We start from the raw sequence: 26,158 nt of genomic DNA, 5'->3' as shown, positions 1-26,158 counted from the left end.
CTCCAATTCAATCAGTAATCGACACGAAAGAGCTTTATTTATTTGTCAAATTACATAGAACCCAACGCCAACCCAGAACAACATTTTTTCTACTCGGAATAAATTCCTTGAAATAATAATTTCTGAATATTTTTTAAAACGTAAGTCGCTATGGAAAAAAATATTGTTTTATACACGAAGATAAAATACCATTTTATCGTCTTGTATAAAAAATAACTATTTGTTACGTTTAAAAAAAGTAATTTTGAGTATATATACAGGGTCTTTCAAAACTGCATAGCGCTATAATATTTTTTTTAATGTACCATCTTAAGGTGTTCAAAATAAATTTATGAATTTCGACCCACATTATTTGAATAGTTTGCGATTTCTTCTGAATTTTTAAATGTTTACTTTTTCTTCTCTTATGCTATATGCTTCTCTTATGCTAAACGTCATAGTCCATGTCAAATCAAAGTTACTAATTACCAATTATTAATAAGTAGTTTATTAATTAGTTTCCAATTGTTATTATTATTTTTTGAATTAGTTATTAACTTTATTCAAATAAATTTAAATTGCAAATGTTGGTTTATTTCTAGCTAAAAGATATACAGGGTGTCCCAATATTCCGTGGACATAGAACTACTACGTATTTTTTTGGACCAAAATAAGTTAATTGCACACAATTTACCTCTATAAAAAAGTGCTTCGTTTGTCCGTTAGAGGGCATCAATCAAAAATAAACCGGAACATTAATTAATTTAAAATTTATTTATTTTTTTAAGCTTTTTAGGAAGCTTATGGTCATATATCATTTGGGATACTAACATAAAATTTCATATTTTCTCCAACTAGATTATTAACGCATCATAGGTTTTGTGCGCCTACACATCAACCTATTAGATGAGACAAGAAACATATTCTGGAAGTCCTCATCATCATGATCATCATCATCATTTTGCGATGACAATTTTACGTAAAAAAATATATCGGTCGTCGGTGGGGTTGAAAAATATTTACACTAAAATTTATGTAGGGGTGGGGGTAATTTTCACTCTTCCCGTACTTTTTCTCGATTTTCGTGAATGTCAAATGTTAAAGTACTTGGCAAAACATAGGAACCCCAAAACTCATTCAAATCGGAATAACGGTTCTTAACATATATCTTAAAAAATGTGTCCATTTTTTTAAAGTTTGATGCCCTCAAACGGAGAAACGAAGCACTTTTGTATATCTATAGGTAAGTTGTGTCCAATAAACTTATTTGATTCCATAAATACATAGTAGTAGTTCTATGTCCACGGAATATTGGAACACCTTGTATATTGACAGTTCTATTTTCTCTTGATACGATTAGTCATAATAACAGATTATCTATTTGACGGCTACTGATATGGGATTTGTATTCAAATGATGTTAAGTCTGCAAGGCTGGGTATGAGTAGGCTTCTTTAAGCTTGAACTTAAAAATTGAACTGTTGATAGATTTTCGTTATAATAAATCTTTATGTAAATTTAAAAGTACAAACATTAGATATATTGTTACTAATTTTTGGTTGCTTTTTATAGACTGTTGCCAGTAAGCTCCACGAAACTGAGGTAGAGATTGAGATCTTGAAGACAAAAAAAGAATGCGATCACGTCCAGTTCCTAATTACTGAGAAGTCCGGTCCTCAGAGGTCCCTACTTCCTCAGATTGATGAAATCGAGACTCTTTCTTTAGGTAATCAATTCTTATCATAAATATTCTCTAAACAAATAGAGATATGACACATTAATATTGAGTAAATACATACTATCTATACATCATACCAAATAAACTTTTAGACGTGTGATTGCACTTTTACTTATTTTCATTATTAATCACAATATTTTAGGAAACAAAAATAAATTAATTATAAATAAATAAATAAACAGTTATTATTTACATCAACAAAACTCACCTTCGTAACAGCACTTAAATGATATAAAGGGTCATTACTACCGCTTTCCCATTCAAAATATTCTAATAAGGTTGCGATGAGTTTTATACAACGGCTATTAAGCTATCTTGTACACTTCGAACTAAAAGATCAATGAAAAAGAACAATGTTCGACTGCAAGATCTGCAATGACAAATCACACCAAAATTCAAATTTTTTAAGCTTAAAGTATAAAAATAAAACTAATACTAATTTAAATCAAAAACTTGTAATACAAAACTAAAGTGTCAACACAAATGTCAGGAAATAAATAAATAAATAAATGTGGCAACTTGGCATTTTTTACAGCAGAGCTACCACCTGCCAGCGTGAAATTTAAATTCCAGTTAGTCAGCTCGGCGCCGGCGCCGAATATATGTCTATGGTTAGCTAAAATTAATTTAAAAATCGGGCCCTCGATTACGTAACTAAAAGTTTAATTGGTATAGATTATAGTAATAATGTATTGTTATTCATAACTACCAAAATTCAGGCTGTATACACAAAAAAAAAGTATATCTCAATTTTTTCAAATGAAACAAGGGTGGCTTACTTTTGGATGGCATATTTGGAAAAAGCATTTGTTTGCGAATAATTTGGTACCACACACTTGGTATATCGAGTCAAATCGTCGTTATGAACCGCATGTTAAAATTTCACATAAACCATATTATGTGAAAATGTCAAAAGTTGACATATATATCATTCTATCTAAGTGTCATTTATAAATCAAAAGTTGCAGTAATTTCCGGTGAAACAGGATGTGGCCAAATATAATTGAATACGCCAATCAATCCTAATATACTAACATACCAAATCTGGTTTTTTTATCTGAAAAAATAAAAAAGATATAGGGGGTGAGCCACTTTTCAGACGCACCCGTCAACAATATTTTAGATAAAAAATGACACCCTGAAAATTAAGACATTATTATGTATATTTGTTATTTTGAAGCACTAACAAACTGATGATTGACAGATGCTTCCTCTTTTAACAGGAAAAAAACATATTTAGTGGGATTTCGTATCAAACTAACAATATTTTGTTCATTTTATTATTTCTATACCAAACCTAAACGACGTTATGCAGCTAAAATAATTTTTTTTGTTTAGTTTTATTGCTCCACATTTTACTTTTTATTCTGAAAGCTTTGCTATAATACCATGCGATTGAAATTTTCCATTTCTTATGAATACTAACCAAACAGAACTCTATAATTACTGATATTTAATGGCTGTTTGTTTATTATTCATAATTTATCGTTAATCCTAATACGCCGATACATATTTCTAACGGTTTGGTTAGCGATCAGTGGGTCACACCGTGCGTTTCCATTTCTGTTGTTACAAAATCTAGTTCTATTTTTCACAAATACGTCCAGTTAGACGGCATACCACACTTGCTATTCATATATTTTCTGTAGAAGGACGTTGTTCACTTATAAAGTTTAAAATTTGATAAGTGGAGCACTAGTTAAATTTTAGTCTTGATTTTCCTTTTAATACATAGTCTATAAAGTATATGACTTGAAGAATACGTTAAAATCTTTCTTATTTGTAAATAGAATTGATAAATTAACAATTGCTTGATATATTGTTAGATATACCTGTTGAATACTATTACTGCGCATACCGTCATTTCATTGTTTGTCTCTCTTAGTATTACATTTTTTTTATTTTTCATGTTCCTGGTATTAGCTTAAAGAGCAAAGTTCGAGACACCCTGTATTAAATTGTGAAGCCAAGTTTTACGTTTATTCGATAATATGATTTATAAACATATATACAGAGTCCAGCAAAAGTTTTCGGGTACATACAGGGTGTCCCAGAAATAAGTGCAAGTATTTTAACTTGTAGTAGAGTTCAATCTCAGAAACACGCCTATGAGGCTTTTCGCGAAAAAAAATTTTGAAAATTCTAAATTTTTTGAAAAAATTTTTGAATTTTTTTTAGTATTTAGTTAAAAAATATAATTTCTTGATAATATGGCAACATAGGTATTAGATTAAATTTACAAGAAATAAAATCCAGAAAAGATCCAGGGGTTCTCAAATTTTTAGGAAAAAATCATTTTTTTGAAAATTTTCAAAGTCAAATAACTCTTAAATTATTTTGGACTTATTTGAATAACGATAAAGAGAAAATATGTTTCTTTTATCGAAATCTACCACCTTTTAAAATACTTGCACTTATTTCTGGGACACCCTGTATAGGATTCAATGAAAAGTTTTATCGTAACCTAATCGACCTATACAGGGTATTTTAAAAAACATGTGCCTTCTCCGTGGAGAGATTCCTAAAATAATAGGATTTATATTTCAAATCAACATCGTCAGTCCCATTCTGCTTTGTTTGTAGCTACAGGAAGTTAGAGGTAAAGTGTAAAAGTTACTATGAGTGCTACATATTTTAATGCTAAAAAATTGTCATAAATTTATCATATTTTTTCCTGCTTATTAGCAAAATTGTGTTGGCCATTTAATGCGGATTAAAAGTTGTATCTATAATTAAAATAAAAAAAAACAAAATTAATAAATTATTGTTTATTTAATGTAATTTATTACAATATTTTATTAAAATTTATAACATTGATGTTACAGTGCTATCTACATTAAACTCCCCCCTAAAAATAATGTTATTTAAGATAATTAATTCTAAAATGCCTATATTTTTAAGATTTAACATCCTGTAAATTTGAAACTATGCATTTCCGTATCCGTATTTATAGGAAATTTTTGTCATATTTTCTGACAAGGAATCAATGAGTACTTATTTAATATTTTGACAAGTTATTGATATTAAAAATTTGGTTGCTTTTAGAATTGCAGGGTCCAGGGGAAAAACTTGATAAGCGCCAATTTCTTCATTTTAGGGTTTTACACGGCTTTTTCCGGAATTATGTCCCAAATATTATTTATTCAAATTTATTATTATTTTCTTTTGATTTTATAAATAAAACGCATCAGTGTGTTGCATATAAGAAACTTTATTTTATAAAAGGACATGTATGAAATACCTATGGAACATTAGAAAACGACGTTATGCCACGATGGTTTTTGCAATTCACAGTTTACCCATCTTAAGTTTTTTATGCCACTTTTTTAAAATTATCAGGGGTTTGAGTAAATAAATTTTAAATTAGACTTACAAGATAGCGATATTTTAAACACTTTTCGATATTTTTTCAATGCGAGCGGTATAAATTTTGAAAGATTTTATAATTTTTGAAGATTCTGACTTTGACAAAAGAAAATTCTTTCTGTTCTTATTTACGGTTGTTCTTAGCAACCGCTATAGCAGCGCCAGATTCTGTACAACGTATGCGACCCAAAACAATTATACGTTTTAGCGGGAAGCCGAGCATTCCAATCTAAATTTACATATTTCCTTCATCTATGGACAAACGACGCATTACGGATGCATGCAAAGCTACACTAATATTTTTGTAATAAAATAATGAAAGCTAAACTGCAAAAAACCTCTTCTGCGTTGGTAATAATCCTTTCATTCTTCTTCTTTTAATTAATTCGCAGAACCCAAAGTGAGCGCGGCCACATTCTGCAGGGTTTTTCCGTTCCACATAACGTTCGACAGGAACCTGCGCATCTTGCAGACCGGTTCCACCGTTTCGAGGGTCATTCCCAAGGTCACCGAAGAGAACTGCCTCGTCACCGACGTTTTGGACCCGGTAAGGTGACCCATGCGCTCGATGGAGCTATCTACCCGAACTTTGGCCCAATGACAATATAAATAACTTCATAATTTTCCTGTAATTATTAATAAAATAGAATATGTAAGTGTGTACCTGTTCTGTGTGGGTACTATAAAATAAAAATATACAGTAGGGTGCACAAAAAGAAAGAATATTTTTTCTATAGCAACTGTTAAAATTGCCTTATATCTATCAAAAATAGTAGAAAAATAGTACTTTAACCGCAAGGGTAGATTAAATGATACTTTAAAAACTTTATATCTTCTCGCACCTTTTTTAATTGCTTCCATTTTTGATTTTTTTTATTCCTTTTCATAAGTTATTCGGGATTTAAATGGAAGCAGTTTGGATATGGCGCTTGTCGCCTCAGCCTGAATATCTGTTGGTAATTTACTTATTTCGTTTTGAGCCATTTCTGGCTCCAATTCAATCAGCAATCGAGAGGAAAGAGAATAAAAAAATATTGACTCAAAATTGACAACTAAAGAGACAGCTTTATTTATTTGTCAAATTACATAGAAACCAACGCCAACCCAGTACAATATTTTTTCTACTCGTAATAAATTCCTTGAAATAATAATTTCTGAGTATTTTTTAAGACGTAACTCGCTATGGAAGAAAATTTTGTTTTATACACGACGATAAAGGTGCATTATTGTCTCCCGAAATTAATTCACTCGGGATTTCATCGCTCGTGAATTAATCTTTTTAGTCGGCGAAAAAATACCATTTTATCGTCTTGTATAAAAATAACTATTCTTTTTATTTTAATTACCGTGATAAAATACTTGTTGTGATACAATACAAACCAATAATTCAATAGTTCATTAACTTTCAAACGAGTCAATTAAATGAAAAATCACATCGGATCTTTCTTGAACACCGTTCAATTTCCGACAAGAATATGTATTGATTTTTACGATACGATGATTTGTTAGAACGCAATAAAATTCAAAAGAAAAAAAAAACATTTCAAAAATGTACAGGGTGGGCTAAATTGGACGTTTTTGAAGGAGATAGACGAAAACTAATATAGGTGTCTGGAACTCTGAACTTTTATCAAAAACATGATGGTGAAAACTGCACGTCGATATCTGATACCGTTTCAGAGTTACGGCATGTTTTTCAAAAATGTGCATTTTTAACAAATCGATGTAACTTTTTTGTTATGGAAATTTTTGTATTTTTATGAAAACATTTCGTTTTTCGTAGTACATCACCCTGTATAAAAAATTATCTTATCTTTTACAATCTGTTATGCTTTTAGATCAGACCTCATCTGGAACTGACATTCGAGAACATTCTTTCTCACATCAACACCATCTACGTGCTGAAAACCAAACACGGTGTGATGCAGGTTAATGCACCTCCAGAATATCGCTTTCTGCGATTGAAGGGTCAGATGCTTTACGTTACAGAGACCGATCTGGTGATATTCCTCTGCTACCCTAGCGTGGTCAACCTAGATGACTTGACCAGGTGGGATATTTGTTGCTATAGTAAGAATTCGTATAATTAGAAAATATAATATTACATGAAACCTTGTAAAAATAAACTTAAAGTGTATTTTACCATGCACTTTGTAGATATTCAATTACTGATACGTTCAAATATATTTCTGATTATTTTTATGTTAAATTGTGACTCGTAATTTGAATTACACCAAAGAAAAATGTGGAACTATTTCGGCAACAATGTGTAACATTATCAATGTAATTCAAATTCATCAGATCCTTAGTCCCATACTGATGAAGATGTAAACGAAACGTCGTATCCAACTTTCCAGGGTGGGATCCTTCTATATATATATAAAAACAGGATTTGGTTTAAGTATTTAATACTCATTTCCAACTACCAACAGCCTATTGCTGCCTTCCCGTTATCCTACGCCACACATTTCGATTTAGAGCGTCATCAGCTTCTAGGTTACGAGCTTCCATTACTTCCTTAACCGTTCCATTCCAGGATTTTCTAGGTCTACCTCTCTTTCTTCTGTCCTGTGGAGCCCATTGAAATTTTTTTTGGCCACCTGTTCTTCGGTATACGCAGAACATGTCCAAACCACTTTAAGCTGGATTTTTCGATTCGATCTAGTACTGTTTCCTCGATGCATTCATGATACGCCTGACCTCGATGTTTGTCTTTTTTTCCGCCCTAGATATGCCTGCGCTTCTTCTAAAGTAGTCCATTTCAACAACTTGGATTTTGCGGTTCGCGTCTGCACTCAGAGTCCAAAGCAAAGAACTGACTCCACTAATGTTCTTCCAAGTTTCTTTTTAGTTGTTGCAGACAAGTTTCGGTCCCACCAGAGGCTATTAAGACATCCAATAACTTGTTTGCTCTTCTGAATTCGGGTTTATGTTTCTTCTTTGCCCAAACCCTCGTTGTTGATAGTAGCACCCAGGTATTTAAATTTGTCTACTTGTTGAATCTGGACGTTATCATTAATGAAGACTTCGAAACAACGTTGGAATTGACAGCTAAGTATTCCGTCTTTTTTAGACTAACCTGTAGTCTCCATTTGTTGTATTCTCGATAAAGCCTCTTAAGATCGTATGAGTCCTGCGCAATCACGACTTGATCGTCTGCAAAGCTCCGGGGAAATAGTGTGTTGTCCTCAATGGGTATTTCCATACCTTGACATTTCGTCTTCCATTCCCTAAGGGCTACTTCGACGGAAGCGTTGAAGATCAGAGGAGATAAGGTACATCCTTGTCGCAACCCTTTTGTGGTATTAATTGGATGGATTGGATAGCCTCTGTCTTATCTTAACGTAGGGATCCTCCTGCAAAGTATATTTCCTCAGCACATAGCCTCTTCTGCCAATCCTATAAGTTTCTAACCAATGCAAGAACACTCTAGTTCTCAGTTAGACGGCCCTACGAAACTTTTTTTAGGTTTCTTCTTTTCCTGAATTGTCACATCACACCTAGAAGGAGTTTTACCTAATTCGAGTTAAACAAATTTTACAAATGACTACCACAAGGCTTCATGTAAAAATTTTTATACTAACAACACCTTGTTTCAATTACCCAAATAAATTGAATCATTTGTTAAAAGTCTTTGATGAGTCTGATTATATGATAAAATTTGGTGATAGATCTTTGTCATCTAAGTATGTTAAACCTAGTCACTTTGACCAAGTGCAATAAATATTATTAATAAAAAACATTCACAATATAAATAATAATAGAGAAAGTGTTTTCTATAGTTTTCGTGTAGATAACTTATTACGGCTGATATAAATTGCTCATTAGCAATAATTGTTTTCTATAAATTCGTGATCTATGAAGCGTTGTAGCATTTTAAAGTGATTGATATTAAAAAATAATGTACCATGTAGCTATTTAAATTAAAAATAGTCGCAATCAAGTGTAAAGCGAATCGTGCTATAGAAATTTAAAAGAAGAGTAATGAAAGTGTAAAGATAATTATGCTATATATTTTATCAGTTTTTGTTTTGGAATATAGATGTAGCTAGAATTCTAATAAAACACATTTTTTTGTATGACTCCTACTCTTAAAAGGAACTAAAATTTGGTCAGGAATCACCAATGAGTGATATTAACCTACTATAGTTATATTTTTGTTTAAAGGGCACTGGTGTGTAATTTTAATTATGTTTTAATACACTAAAGACAGTAATGTACTGTACAGAGATACTCAATGTTTCTTTTTATTTTGTAAGAGCACATAGAGCAACGACTTCTCATTTCTAGCCACTCCTTTTCAGCTTTTGTTGTAGATATCTTTCAATATTCACCCGAAGTCTTAGTTTTCTAGGTATTTTTTAGTTGAGCAACTTTTTTCCATTATTTGATTTGTAATAGCTTTTACTGGATGTTTAAGAAAATCGATTTGTATGGCTTTGGTGTATAATATAGGTACATATGCATTTATGGTGCTAACGTCAACCATTTGGAAAAAATTGTCATTGGCCATCAATACAAATTTTCTAATATGTATTTATGGTAAATTAGTACATACCTAACTTAATTTTAATATATGTCTATAATAAAACAAACAAATAAGTAACGAAAACCATAGAATATCCAAAAATGTATAAGAAATATATACATAATCGCTAAAAAGTAGTCCGGTAGACACCTCTCGAAGAGGACTTTTTCAATCCGTGAGAGAAAAGAGGACAATGAGATCAAAAAGAGAACTGTCCTCTGGAACAGAGGACAGTTGGCAACCCTAGGTTTCTGACATACCACTCTGTACCGCTTAAGGGTTAATTTAATACCGAATTATTTTCTCCAGTACATGTTCCTCACAATGGAAATATCGTTCTGATATATTTGTAATTAGTTAAACATTTTATTTTTTAGGCGAGGATTGTATATCAGTGACATACCGTTACATGACGCAACCAGAGACCTGGTTTTGATGTCCGAACAGTTTGAGGCTGACTACAAATTGACAAGAAACTTGGAAATCTTGACAGACAAATTACAGCAGACCTACAGGGAACTGGACTCTGAGAAGAAGAAGACTGACCAGTACTGTAAAAAAAATGTATATTCGGCTCTACAAAATGTTCGCAGATAATTAGACAATGTATGGCAGTCTTTGATGCATAAACGTATGATGGATGTAAAAATGTTTGCAATCGGTGTCAAATTTTACATTTAAGAAAATATTTTTTTTTATAAATGCGCATCTCTGATCAAATTGTTGATAATTTTATTTTAAGAAATACCTTATCCGTAAATTTGTTTATATAATTAAGTAAGTCTACTAACACTACTTATAACTCAATACTTACTTCTGAAGATATTCGGAAGAAAAAGAAATAATGTAGAATCATTTTTAATTTTTCAGGGATTCATTTGAGGATAAATGCCACTTCATCATCGTAACTTTTTTCATTTTATAAGACACCTAAAAATATAAATATATTTTTAATAATAATAAAAATTACTACTAGTCAATCATCAGAAGTCATGGTGGTATATTTTTTAATTATTGTCTTTTATAAAGATTTAAATAGTTTTATTTTTGTATACAAATGGGTTAGTAATATTATCGTTTTTAGCGTCTGTACATTTTGTACATTTGTTGCTTTAAAAACAATCTAAAATGTCAATATTCCAGGTATATTAATAAATGAGGTCTAAATTATGAGAAAATGAATTTTCTACGGAAACTTGAAGGGATGAAAAATGGTATAATACAATTTGATAGACAATTACATTATGCATCTGATTCTCCTAAATATACAGGGTATTCCATTTTAATTAAACAAGTTAGTGCCGTTTAAACCTAGAAATTATTTAAAGTAAATTTTGTACACTCTGTATGACGTAGTATTATTTTTATTATTGCATCACCAAATAACTGATATTGTAGTAAATATTTAATAATATTAAAAACTTGAAAATATTTCAAGAACTGTAAGGTTTAAGTGTGAGAAACCTTAATCAAATTTACCTTTATTTTAATCGTAGAAACTAAAAATGTAATAATATACAGGGTGTTGCATTAAAAAAATACAACTTTGATATTTTTTATTTATTCTGGACACTCTGTACCTTGTAAAAATATTTTTAAACTGTGACTCTAAAGGTACGCGCACACTGACCAGAGCCGCACGCGCCGCATCGACCGAAAAAAAATATTGTTTGTGTTACTTTCAATGAAGGTGCGCACACTAGCCAGAGCCGCACGAATCGCATCGACGAAAATGCGGCCAGCATTGTTGGACCAGAATGATTTTCGATAAATGCGGCTAGTGCTGCTGACGTCACACGCAATTCCTTCCATCACTCTACTCTACGTAGGTAGCCGAAGAGGAGATTAGAAATTCAATATGCTAAGAAAGTTCGCAAATTTTTCATGGCTCATATTGAAAAATTTTTAGTTCATCCTCAATTAAATATGGAAGTAATGTGGATTTTTGCAAATATTGTGAACCTATAACTTTCGATTCTTTCTCGTGATTTCTTCTTCTTCTATTAGCAAGGAGCTTATAATTATTTCTTGTTCGTTGTCATTCATTGTCGAGAAATATTAAAAAACACGCTTATCACCGTAGACAGGACTCTGGAAGCAACTGATGAGAAATTCGATTGGCAAATACAGGTGTAGTAGGGGCAAAAAGAAACAAAATAGCGAATAATGGGGCGCGTGCGGCGCGTTCGGTACGGCTCAGGGTGCGCGACAAGAAAAAAAGTGCGATTCGTGCGGCGAGTGAGGCGCTGGTCAGTGTGCGCGTACCTTAATAGTCGTTCAACGAAAAACTTACAGTTTGTAAAAATCTAATCGTTTAGCTACAATATTTTTAACTCTATGGCTACAATACTCTGTGCGTATGTGTAGATACAGAATAAATTTAGTATTGAAATTTATAGCCACTATATAATCACATTTCATACATTTTTAATTATTTGTGACATAACTTGTTACTTAACGAAAAAAAACTAGTCTACATATGTAGAACACAGAACACGCGACCAAAGAAATTACTAAATGCCGTTCACCTAATATAGGGTTAATACATTATTCTCTGCTGTTATTTCATTATGTCCCGATTTCTTTAGGCTAATATTTATATCTATTACATGATAGAGACCTGTGCAGATGTAATTTGTATGTTATGTATCGCCTGCTAATATTTGTTTTAGAGAAATTGGGCAAACCGAAATGAATGACTGTTAATTTTTAGACCCATAAAATCGATTTTCGAGTCAAGTGTCGTTGACGCTGAGATTTTGTAAGATCTAGAGAGATTTAAATGTAAAATTTGATCGATATGCTGTAATTAATTCTTTTGGTTTAATCTGGGACAAGTTTTGTTCCCATGGATCGAAAGTGCTACGTCACTTTCTTTTTTAGTTTTAAAATTAATAATAAGATAAAATTATGAATGAGAAGATATCGTGTTACATTTAGATAAGATGATTATAATGAATATAATAGAACTAGTAGGAAATGTTTTCGTATGGTATATTATATAAACGTAAATAAGTGAAATATAGGAGGTACCATTAAAAGTTAAAAACAAAAGTTATAGGATTTTTAAATATCTATTAGCGAGTAATAAATTTAAGTATATGGGGTCGTTCATAAAGTAGTGGCACATCAAAGTTTCATTTTTTTAAATAGAACCCCCCCTTTATTATAATATATTTCAAGTCTTCCTTCAATTCTAAGCAAAAATCGAAATAACACAATGTACCTCAAAGCAACCGTTTCCGAGTTATTGACTTTTATAATACAATTTAATTAATTTCGATGTGTTTGGTTTGATTTAATAATGCCATTCTGCCGAAACTGTGTTACTGTTGTAATGGGTTTTTAAATTCCTATTAGCTACTAGTAAATTTAAGTATACAGGGTCAGTCAGAAAGTTGTGTGTGCCACATCAAACTTTATGTTTTTAATGAAACCCCCTGTATATTATTGCATATTTCAATTCTTCCTTCAATTTTAAACAATAATCGTAATACACAATGTACATTAATTTGAAGAATTGAAATGTTAAACGAAAATTTTGTAATTTCCACACTTACTACTATCTCATTTTATACATCTATAAATGCTAACTTGAGAACTAATGTCAAATATTATTAACTATCACAGTTTCGGCAAATTGGCATCGTTAAATGAAACTGAACATATCGAAATTAATTAAATCAAAAAATTGTTTAAGTGATATTTTCAAAACTCAATTACTCGGAAACGGTTGCTTTGAGGTACATTGTGTGTATTTCGATTTTTGCTTAGAATTGAAGGAAAAACCGAAATATGTAATAATATACAGTGGGTTTCATTTAAAAAAATGGAACTTTGATGTGCCACGACTTTATGACCGACCCTGTATACTTAAATTTATTACCCGCTAATAGATATTTATAAATTATATAACTTTTATATTTAACTTTTTTTGGTACCTCCTATATTTTACCTAATAATCGACCGTTTCCATACATAAAAGCGACTCTCCCCTGTAAGGATATAATAGTCTTTCCAACAAGAATACATAGGATGTTTCAAAATAAAAACGTAAAAAGGTGTGACTTCTTGTTAATAATAAAGCGAATTGTGTTATACAGGGTGAGTCTTAAGTAAGTGCAAATATTCACGGCTGGTAGATCACGATAAAAGAAACATATTTTCTCTTTGCCATTTTTCAATTAAGTCCATAATAACCGAGCTATACAGGTTTAAAAATTTAAAAAAATGATTTATTTTTAAAAAAATTTGAGAGCCACCGGATTTTTCTGTATTTGCACCCCTTTTAGTGCCGTAACCATAGAATAAAGAAGTAATCAGGGTAATATCAGAGATTAAAGAAATTATAATGTGGGAAAATTTGCGCTGAACAGGCAGTTCTAAAAAGTTTTCTAAATTATACAGAAAATTTAAAAGAAAATGCACGATTTTCAACATCTTTTTTTTTTTTAAACACTCATTCCTGTGGTCGAAATACCGGGTGCGTCTCAAAAGTGGCTCACCTCTATAACTTTTTTATTTTTTTTTTTCAGATAAAAAAAACGAGATTTGGTATGTTAGTATATGAGATAAAGTAGGATTGATATTCAATTGTTTTTAATCACTTCCTCTTTCACCAGAAATAACTACAACTTTTGATTTTAAAATGGCACTCTCGGTATTTTTTAAAATATGAATAGAATGACATATTCATCATATGTCACCTTTTGACACTCTCGCTTAAAAAAAACTTGCATTTTAAATTTTAATTTAGAGTGCCATAGTTGTGTTAAAACACTATTTTTTAAGCTTTGGTAAAATACATTTGATTGAAAAATGTTTTTAGTGTCTTGTCCTGGCCGGTTAAAAGATTCCAAATGGTATTTTTAATCATATCACAATGTTTTCAAATGGAACAAGGGTGGCTCATTAGCATATTTGGAATAAGTATTTTTTTACGAATAATTTGGTAGATACAACACAATAGTATTCCGAGTCAAATTGTCGTTATCAACCGCATGTTACAATGTCAAATAAACGATGTGCGAACATTTCAAAAGTTGATGATCTATGATATGTCATTATATTGAGAGTATCATTTTCTATCGAATAAAGGAAAAAAAATACTGAGGGTACCATTTAAAAATCAAAAGTTGTAGTCATTTCCGGTGAAACAGGAAGTGACCGAAAACAATTGACTATGTCAATCAATCCTAAATTATGTCATATATTAACATACCAAATCTCGTTTTTTTTATCTAAAAAAATCAAAAAGTTATAGGGGTGAAACACGTTTTAGACGCATCCGGTATACCACGCATAAAAAAATATTTGCACTTATTTAAAACTCACCCTTTATAAACGTTAGATCAAATGTGAACCATTAGTGAAATATTGTAGTACAAAGTGATGAAGGGGAAATATTTTTTTTTTCAAACCCCACAAAGGTATTAATTTTTGCGACGTGATTGACAATATAAAAACATTTTTTTTTTCATAGCAACTGTTACAATTGCCTTATATCTATCAAAAATAGAATATAAAATAGTACTTTAACCGCAAGGGTAGATTAAATGATACTTTAACAACGAAGATAGGTTAAAAACTATATTTCTTCTCTCACGTTTTTTAATTGCTTCCATTTTTGAAAATTTTTGTATTCCTTTTCATAAGTTATTCGGGATTTAAATGAAAGTAGTTTGGATATGGCATTTGTCGCCTCAGCCTGAATATCTGTTGGTAATTAACTTATGTCGTTTTGAGCCATTTCTGGTTCCAATTCAATCAGCAATCGACACGAAAGAGAATTAAAAAATATTGACTCAAAACTGACTACAGCGACAGCTTTATTTATTTGTCAAATTACATAGAAACCATAGATAAATGAAACAAGTTTAGATTGGAAAGTGCCCATAAGCACAATGTAAACACTATTTGGCGCTATTCTTGCAACGGTCGCGACCCAAAACTTTTGAAAATTTCGGAGCGGTTCGGCTTTTTCCGGAACTATATCGCCAAATATTGTTTATTCAAATTTATTATTATTTTCGTTTAATTTTATAAATAAAATACAGTGTGTTGCATACAAGAAACTTTATTTTATATAAGGACGCATGTATGAAATACCTATGAAACATTGAAAACCGACGTTATGCCACGATCCACGATGGTTTTTGCAGTTCACAGTTCATAGCACAGCTTTTTAAGTTTTTAATGCCACTTTTTCACAATTATCACCGGTTGGAGTAAATAAAACTTGTATTAAACTCACAAGATAGCAATAAATACTTTGAAAATGGACGCTATAAACACTTTTCGGAATTTCTTTAATGAGAGCGGTTTAGATTTTGAAAGATTATTATGATTTTTGAAGATTCTGACTTTGACAAGAGAAAATTATTTCTGCTTTTGTTTGCGGTTGTTCTTAGCGACCGCTATAGCAGCGCCAGATCGCGTATAACGGTCGCGACCCAAAATAATTTCGCGACCTAAAATTTTTACGGGCTTTCCAATCTAAACTTGTTGCATTTATCTATGATAGAAACCAACGCCAACCCAGCACAATATTTTTTCTACTCGTAATAAATTGCTTGAAATAATAACTTCTGAATATGTTTTAAAACGTAACTCGCTATGGAAAAAAATATTGTTTTATACACGATAAAATTGCATTACCGTGTCCCGAAATTAATTCACTCGCGATTTCATCGCTCGTGAATTAATCTTTTCGGTCGACGATAAAATAACATTTTATCGTCTTGTATAAAAAATAACTATTAACGCCTAAACAATCTTTGTCTAAAAACAATCTGCTAGCGACTCTGACATTTAAAAAAATAGTAGAATTTTTAATGTTCATATGAGTTCGTGACTTAAGTTCTTTTCTGTGAAAGTATACATAAAATTAGTATTGTAATAGTTATTTTATTATTTTTTAAAATTTACTTTCATTCAGAAACGCTATTGAACGGATATCTTTTTTAAACGGTAATTTCACTTTGAAATTTTGCAAATATAATGTTATTTATTTCTCGCCATTATAGTTAATTATGTCTAATTTATTTATTGACTTTTAATTTTTTTTTTTGAATAACATATGTTTGTCAAGTGGACCAAAGACAAAAATATGTATAAAAATTTTATATTAAGATTTCAATACAAAACGAAGAGAGATTGCATAAGGTATGACATGAAAATATAAGTTTTATCTCATAGAAACATGACAGTGAGAGTTAACGTTTTATTCAGGAGTACCTATACTGTCAAAGTTTTCCTTGATTCTTGTGACAGACTTTACAATAATTCTGTTATTGAATTTTTTTAATTATTTTTTTGTTTTACAATTCTCTCAGAATAAAGCATTTTATATATTTACAGACTGCTATATTCAGTGTTACCAATCACCGTAGCAACTGAACTGCGTCACAACAGACCTGTTCCAGCCAAGAAATATGATGCAGTCACAGTTCTTTTCTCCGGCATTGTGGGATTTTCCGGTAACTATACATTGACTGCTCCGTACATAGAAATATATTAGCCGTTATTTAATTTATCAATACGAGTAAATTAACAACTAAAAATAAAGATAATAAAAGATTAGAAATATCGTTAAATATACAGGGTGGCCTGAGCTGTATTCCGGAAACTTCGACAGCATATTCTGCAGATAAAAATAAGTAAAAAAGTTCCTATAAATGTATGTTCTAAAAAGCTTAGTTTGGAAGATACAGGGTGTAGAAGTTTCATATTTATTTCGATTTTTTTCAAATAATTTCTGAAGTAACGTCCATATTTGGATGAAAAATGGTGTCTGAGAGTTTTTTGACATGAGAAATTTGATTTTGATGTCAATATGACTCTTACTACATATTTTTTAACTTGTTTGAAGAGTAATAACTTTTCCTCTGTACCTGTATAAAACTGCTGAGTAAAAAATATACATTTACGACATTTTTTATGTAAAAAAGGTCTCCTTCTAAAACTCGCTCCGAGTAATGCTTCTGGAGTTATTTGGAATTGAAATTACCAATATCTGTCCTCATTCACATTATACCTATTAAACATATGTTGACTAAATAGTTATTAAACTGGAATCATAAATTTGAAATGTTTTTATGCCAAATGTTCAACAGAAACTATTTTGTCATCATTTTTTCGAAGAAAAATTTATGATTAAATTAAAAAAATAAAATGTTTCCAAATTTATCATTTCAGTCAAATATCAACTCAACATGTTTATTTTTTGTCAATAAGAGACATTTCTTACGTAAAAGTCGCGAAATGTATATTTTTTCACTCAGTAGTTTTATACAGGTACGGACGAAAAGTTGTTATTCTTTAAAACAGTTAAAACATATGTAGGTAGCGCCCCCTACAAATGGGAGTGATATTGTCATCAGTCAAAATCAAATTTCTCATGTCAAAAAACTCCCAAACACCAATTTTCATCTAAATATTGACGTAACGTCAATATTTAGATATTCTATATAATATTCATAAATTATTGAGAAAAAATCGAAATAAAAATGAAACTTCTACACCCTGTATCTCCGAAACTAAGCATTTTAGATAGAATTTTAGTTCCTAATACTAGAATAATTATATAATAAATTTACTCGTATACTCGCTGTTTAAACCCGTGTATTTGTATATTCCGGTTGTTTACGACATTCCCTGATGGTGGCAGCACCGGCGGAGAATGCACCAAGCCTATACTTTATTTAAAAAATTGTTTTACATTATTTTATTTACGTTAAAAATAAGTTGTTCATATGCCAAATATTACAATCATAGATTTAAAAATAACCGAGTAATAAGGAAATAACTTCAAAAGGAACTTTAAATTCGATTTTCTCAAAACTATGTCTTGTGACTTAATATAGTTTGCTTCTGCAATACAGAAATATAATTATTTTATGTTTTTCAGATTACTGTGCAGCCAATGCCGATTCTCAGGGAGCCATGAAGATCGTGAAGCTGCTCAACGAGCTTTACACCAAGTTTGATGATCTCACCGATTCAAAACGCAATCCCAACATTTATAAGGTGTGCAGTAATAATGAATGTACCTATACGTTATTTTTATACCGCCTCATTACGAAATAATACAAAGCGTGTATCTAATAATGTAAGTGCGTATAGGAAAAGAATCCAACACAAATAAAGAGAATCTTTAAATAATTGCAGGTGTATTTGACGAAGGAAAAAAATAGCCTTGGTGCCATAAAAGGCAAGTAGAAAATGCAGAATTACATAATCTGTACTGTGTAATTCTGACTTCTTTATATAATATACATATAGTGATTAAGCGCTTTTAAAAAGCTGTACATGCCCTTAACGCTTAAAATAATTGTTTCGTATTTTATCTATAAACGAGCCATATAAGCACATGAGATATCAAAGAAGTTTTTTAATGGATAAATACTGTAACATAGAAGTACTTAAAAAGATATAGCTGATTTTATAGAATAATAGTAAAATTATAATTGTAAATTGGTTCGCCTAAAGCCTAACATATTGGTGGTATTAACTTTCTTATTGTTTTGTTTTGTAACAGGTTTATTAAGAGTAAGTTGATTTAAAAGCAAGTCGACTATTTCGCTATTTTATTTTGCCAATATTATTCAAATTGTATGTTACATATTGCAAAATTGGTAATAAGACAATGCTAAAAACATTGTAAAAAATAGTCATTTATAAAATGAATAAGGTGAATTTCTCTACGCCGCCGCCGTGCCATCGCTATTTACAAATCAAAAGTTGTATTAATTTACGGTGAAACAGGAAGTGACCCAAAACAATGGAATACGTCAATCAATACTAATTTATGTCATATACTCACACACCAAATTTCGTTTTCTTATCTGAAAAAATAAAAAAGTTATACACACAAAAAAGAATATTCTTATTTTGAACATTTAATACTCAAATAGAATAAATCTGAACTTTGTATATAAGCAAAGAAATATATATTTATACTAATTATTTAGAATGATAAATTTAATGCTGCGATATTCTCCTAATGAATGATTTATTTTATAAAACAAGAATAAAAATTTTAGATTTAAATATTTAGTATTACTATATCTAAAACACAAACGATTGTTGTTTTAAGATATCAAATCATTTAAAGCGAAAATATACTAATTCTATAATAAAAATTGCATATACTCTGTTTGAAATGCCTCGAATTTAAAGTTGTGTAATGGTTTTCTTGATTAAAGTATATTCAATCTGCATTTGAGTAACTTATTTCTCAAAATGAATATTAGTAAAAGCCTTGTATATGATATAAACAAGGGTAAAAGTTTGTTTTAAGATACGAACGAATTGAAGCGATAAAAGTTTTTACTTAGTCTGAATAAATATATTTTTAAATTTGAGACTTTTCAATTTTCCGAACAATTTTCTTTTTGTTTCATTTGAGTAAAATAAAATTCTTAAAGTAAGGCAAAAATATCTCTGTTAAAAGTTTATTTTTAGTATGTACAGCATAAACATTGGTTTGGTTTGGTCATTTTGCAAGGTATTGCGACACTGAGGATGACATGTCACATGATGTGGATCGAATTTCCCAGGTTCGAGTCCAATATTCCATTACTTTATTCCATGGCTCGGTATTATGTTGCAGCTATGCAATTTCTTCTTTAAATGTATCTAAAAATGATTGCTTTCTGCTAATTTCAACTAAATTTTACTATTGTAATGCTATACCTTCTAAATTATCTTTTTTTTGTTTCGGGACAATACCAAAAGTCTTCGTCATCTGGCCTTTTTCTTTGTTTTTGGGTATCACCAGATCTAAATAAAATATTTCTGCAGTGATTCACTAGTTTGCCCTTAGCCATACTGTCTTGTGAAATGGACTACATGCTCTTTTCACAGTGGGACAGTAATACACTCATATTGGCTTTGTGGGAAAAGGAGCACTATTTTAGCAGCCAAAGAATTGTACTCATCTTGTTGAAGTCGACTAAAAAATAATTATTTTTGGTTTTTGCTTATGTAAATTCAAAAGCGAGTTCAGCTGAGTAAAAAGAGTATTAATTTTTTTTATTTATTATAGTATTTTACTTACTTTTTAACTACTAACTTTTTTTCCATAATTAATAACTAATCGCACCACGGCACCAAACGCAACAGCAACACCCATGCAACACCCCTACCACAACCCCTACCGCGTCCCATCAAGCAACTGTTCAACTCAAAACTCAACTATAAAATACCTATGAAAGGTTTGCCTGAAGCAGGTTTAGAAAACAAGTGATGGGAAGGGGTGAAATGAAATTTGCTAATTCTCAAGACAAAATTAATAAAAAAAAAATTTAATCCTAGTAAATATGTTTATTTTTTAATTGGTTTGTGCAGCAAAATATATTTAAACAGAAACATTGTAGTTTCAAAATGTCTATAAAATATTTTTATTTTAAGAAAAACTCTGTTTTAATTCCTTAGTTATTTTTATTTGAATAATATTGTTATCTTATACTTAACAATTAAAGCAAAGATTTGTTTTAAATGAAATATATAAGATTCTTAAAATAATATTTTATTTTTCTTGATCGAAACCTAATAAAGTTCATTGAAATAGACTGGTATTTCAAATAGAAAATGTAACTTATTTTGGAAGCAGTATATTTAAAACTTTAATTAATACTATCAGAATTTCTAAACAAAAATATTATTTTAAATTAAGAAAATATAATGAAAAATTATTATTTTGCTTTTAAGCAAATGCATATATTTAAACAAAACATATATACTTGAAAAAAGTATCCGTTTATTTAAATTTAGTAAAAAATTTTGAGAAAATATGTTTACATCGATGAGGTATTTCTTTTTTTGTGTGTATGGGTGAGCCACTTTTGAGACGCACCCGATATATACATATACAGGGTGTCCCAGGCTGAGCGTGCATTAGAAATTTCTAGAGAACTACAACATCTAGCTCGGAGATCTTTTGCACGTCATAGTTTCACAACGAGATCTATCGACTAAAAATATTTTCAGTATGGCGGCACTTCCGGAAATACCGGAAGTTGCCAGCAACTTTCTTATTTTAAATGGGTGCCCCCATTTTTTATTATGTACTTAAATTCTCTGTAAAATTTTATGAATTTTGATATTAAACATCTTATATCTTACATTAACAGTTTTTTAGAAAAAAATTATTTAAAAAATTTGAACGAAAAAAAGTGCCTGTCAAAAAAATTTGTATAGCCTAAAAGTCAAATTTAGTGGTTACCACAGCCACTGTGCCATAAAGAGAAAACATGTGGCTATCTATTTCAAAAATTAAATTATTGGAATGTCATATAATAATGGCCGCAGCTGTCATAGAATTGAGCGGTTAAAAAATTATCATAAATCATTTTTTTCAAATGGAAACCCACTTTTTTATTTCACTAGTGAAAAGGTTTTTCAATTAGTTACTTTTTAACTATACATATTCCTATACCTAAAATAAATCGTTTTTGAGTTATTTAAGATTAAGTTTTAAAGCGTATATTTTTCTTGATTTTAACCAGTAGCCTATGACTTTAAACGTCAAGTGATATAAAACAATAGATCTAGGCCACGTCATATTGTGACGCTTTGTTTAAAAAGCAGCATCATTTGCGAGCCAACTTTGCGCTGTTTTTTTTCGATCATACGGAATATTATTAATAATATCCTTATATAGTCTATAAAATGAATAACTTTGAATTTTGACCGTTTTTTTTTACCAACATAGCAAATATAAAATCCCTCTGTCAAAAGAGTTACTGATATTCTTTAAACTGAGTGCCTGAACGAATCAGATAGGTAACTCTTTTTACTTTCGTGAGATAGAAAAGGAAAATAATAAAACAAGTAACAGTTCTTCCTCTTCTTGCAAAATTCAGCACGAAATGTCATAATTGTCAAAACTAAAATGTCATCAACTTTTGACATTTCTAAATATCAGACCAATGCCGTCTCTAATAGAACAGCCTCGGAGCGATATCTAGGACGTCACGGTAGTTAGATACTACGGATTAATAAATATGTTGTAGAATACATGGAAAACATAATTATTCTTCGTATTTTTGGTTTGTATTTTAAAATTGATATAGTTTACATAAAATATACATAATATACAGATAATAAATACAATATACCTCGCTGACAAGCGAACCTTTGGGTCGGAGTTTACATGTATAGGAGTGAGTCGTTATGGCAATCTAGTAAGTCGGAGTAAGCAAAAATACGAAGTATTTATTACATAACTACTTAATCTGACGCTAGATTCCATGCGCTTGGGAAAATACTCGCCTTCTGTCTTTATTCAGTACATCTTATTTTACTAAGCGTGGGTTGGCCGTACTACTCGTATACATGAAAACCGGCACCCAAGACCAGAAATGCCGACCCTTAAGCCGAAGTCTCATGCATCCGAAATCCGATGACACGACGATCCGACGGTGCTCCTATTGGTCGAAATATTTTGACACCAATTTTTATCCGATAATTTTAACTAATCGTCCGACGTCGTATAAAGTTAAATTTTGTTTAACTTTTGTACGATATCGCGTGTTTTTTAACCTCACTTTTTTTGAAAACATTTGTTTTTAAAAACAAGTTTAGTGGGAAGTGGGCAATTTCGGGATATTTGGCGAGGAAGTTATTTTTATTATTGTTTCTCCAATAAAACATCACATGAATCTCTATACAGTGCAGCAGAAAAATGTCAAAAGTGTCAAATTTCGGAACGAACTTTCAGATGTATGTGACAGGCATTTTTTATTTCACAGGATAACTTCAAATTTCGGATGTCGTACCATCGGATTTCGGATGCATGAGACTCCAGCTTTAGTATATACATATTTATAGTAATAAATACTTTGGCAAATAAAAACGATGAACCATGCAAATGCAGCAAATGTTTTACAATATACGAATAACGAATAGGTACATAAGATAATGGGTAAAATGAAAAATATATTTTAAATTTTGGGGTTTGAAAATCGATCTAATTTAACAAAAAACATTCAATATCTATACTAATAGTGATGTATTATTATTTGCATTACTTACTATACAAAATTTATATGTATATTTTTCAAGTCTCAACGTTCGAAAAATTATATTTGCAAATAATACAATATCATAGAAAAAAAGGCTTCAGCGATGGCTATGAAATAAAGATCGCTGTCATTTTATATGATGTGTCATTATATATTTATATGTCATTATATATTTTTGAGGCTGTTCTATTAGAGACATTGCGTCAGCATGGCCGCAAGTTGCTAACCTTATAAAATTAACACTAGAAAAGCTCGCGGGAACTGTCAAATTCAAAGTTATTCGTTTCACAGACTATATCAACTATTAGGTATCACTAAAGACCGAAAACACGAGATATATTTTTATAAATACACTTTTTAAACTCTTAAGCAAGCAGTATTTATACTATAGGAAATTCAAATAATTCGTTTTCTGACAGATGGAAATAAATGGTCTGACTGTTTGACACTTAATATCAAAGGAAGCTAGATAAAATCAAGAAAAATATACGTTTTCAAACTCAATCTTAAATAACTTAAAAACGATTTATTTTAGGTATAGGAACATGTATAGTTAAAAAGTAACGAATTAAAAAACCGTTTCATTAGTGAAATAAAAAAGTGGGTTTCCATTTGAAAAAAATGATTTATGATAATTTTTTAATCACTCAATTTCATGACAACTACCGCCATTATTATATGACATTTGAACAATTTAATTTTTGAAATAGATAGCCACATGTCTTCTCTTTATGTCACAGTGGCAGTGGTAATCACTAAATTTGACCTTTAGGCTATACACATTTTTTTGATAGGTAGTTTTTTTCGTCCGAAAATTTTACATAATTTTTTTCTCAAAAACGGATAAAATGTTAGATATACAGTGTTTAACATCGATATTCATAGAATTTTACAGAGAATTTAAATATGTAATAAAATATGGAGGCACCCATTTAAAATAAGAAAGTTGCTGTAAACTTCCGGTATTTCCAGAAGTGCTGCCATATTGAAAATATTTTTAATCGATAGATCTCGTTGTAAAACAATGATGTGTAAAAAATCTCCGATCTAGATATTGTGGTTCTCTAGAAACTTCTAATGCACGCTCAGCCTGGGACACCCTGTATACCCAGAAGACTTAACTATAATATGTATAACTACTAATACGTGAACTATTGAAAACAGTTATGGCTTATTTCTAAAAATATATTAATTTGAAAAACAAGCCATCTTCAATTCTCTAAATTAGGTTTTTAAATAGTTTAATAATAGTAGTTTTAATTGAGGGGTTTAGAAGTTAGCTGAATCATGTCCTTAAAGGTAATTTTACAGAGAAAATGAGAGTTACCTATAGACTTGATTCATTTCGGTACTGGAAAAAACAATATTCTATATACGTATAAAGACGATTATCTTAAAATATGAGAAAATTGGACTTGATCCATTTTAATTCTGACCAATCCTGTTATCCCAAGGGACTCGCAAGAGGAAGACAAAAAATTGCATGGTTCGTTTTGAAATATTTAATAATTTTCGTATCGTATTATCAATTTTTTGTAGAATAAAATAATAAATTTAATTTGATTTTCGTACAGGTAGAGACTGTGGGCGACAAGTATATGGCTGTCAGTGGATTACCGGAGCCATGTCCTAATCATGCTAGGAATATAGCTCGTCTAGCTCTGGACATGATGGACCTGGGGAAAACCGTCCTCTTCGATGGAAAACCAGTGGTAAGCCAAAACTATTTTTAGTAATGCATATGTGTTCTATACAGGGTGTCCCAGAAATAAGTGCAAATATTTAAAGGGGTGGTATACACGGTTTTTTTTTTCTCAGGTGAGATTTCGACAGACGATGACAGAAGAAAAGCAGATGACGTCCCATACCAATCTATTTTACTAAGAAAAGTTTCTAATATTTTTTAAGTTACCAATGGATGGGTTTAAATATAAATCCGCCATGCGTCGTCTCTTGTTGTTTTTAACCAGTTTTATTGGTTTATTTCAAAAATGACAGTTCATAATATATCAATTTTATTGGTTTGACGGAACAATGTACGACAAACGGATGCCGATGCGTATGAACTCGCCTTCAGATTTTTGAGGCTTGTCAAAGTCTTGCCAAATTATAGGTTATAATTTTGTGTCAACTTATGTCAAATATCTGCGTTTTGGAAGATGATGCATTTTGATTCGTGTTATTACGTGTATTTTGTGTCTTTTGAAGTCAAGTGGAGGAAAAATCGAGGGAAAATTAACTGTAGACCCAGAGCACAGTTTATAGATAATACTCGCTGCCCAACATATACTACTGGAGTAGCTGTAAAATATCGACATCATACGATAGGTAAATAATGGATTTTAGTACTGTAGAAAAATAATGTCAAAAGGTACTGGTTTAAAAAAATTAAGATTAAAGTTAATTAATAAATCCTTTAAGATATAAAATTTGGTAAGTGTTAATATTTATAAAATAGTTTGTTTTAATTATTCCTGTGGAATAATACAAATTTGTATATTTATGATCATAAGTTATATTG

At 30.5% G+C, this 26,158-nt stretch overlaps 1 protein-coding gene across 1 annotated transcript in view; it reads left to right on the top strand.

The window, feature by feature from the left end:
• The window catches only part of LOC115874659 (guanylate cyclase soluble subunit beta-1), a 69,019-nt gene that overhangs the window by 9,403 nt on the left and 33,458 nt on the right, over nucleotides 1-26,158 (top strand). Inside the window, exons 6-12 of the mRNA XM_030889876.1 lie at nucleotides 1,551-1,704; nucleotides 5,475-5,629; nucleotides 6,921-7,132; nucleotides 9,988-10,158; nucleotides 16,970-17,088; nucleotides 18,519-18,637; nucleotides 25,212-25,349. Of these exons, the coding sequence (XP_030745736.1) occupies nucleotides 1,551-1,704; nucleotides 5,475-5,629; nucleotides 6,921-7,132; nucleotides 9,988-10,158; nucleotides 16,970-17,088; nucleotides 18,519-18,637; nucleotides 25,212-25,349 (1,068 nt within the window). The remainder of the gene's footprint in view (nucleotides 1-1,550; nucleotides 1,705-5,474; nucleotides 5,630-6,920; nucleotides 7,133-9,987; nucleotides 10,159-16,969; nucleotides 17,089-18,518; nucleotides 18,638-25,211; nucleotides 25,350-26,158) is intronic.

This window comes from Sitophilus oryzae, unplaced genomic scaffold (assembly GCF_002938485.1).
Source record: "Sitophilus oryzae breed Bouriz unplaced genomic scaffold, Soryzae_2.0 scaffold_1297_pilon_pilon, whole genome shotgun sequence".
In the NCBI taxonomy this organism is placed as follows: Eukaryota; Metazoa; Arthropoda; class Insecta; order Coleoptera; family Curculionidae; genus Sitophilus; species Sitophilus oryzae.
Note: the sequence above shows the minus strand (reverse complement) of the source record. Positions and strands in the feature narration are given on the sequence as shown.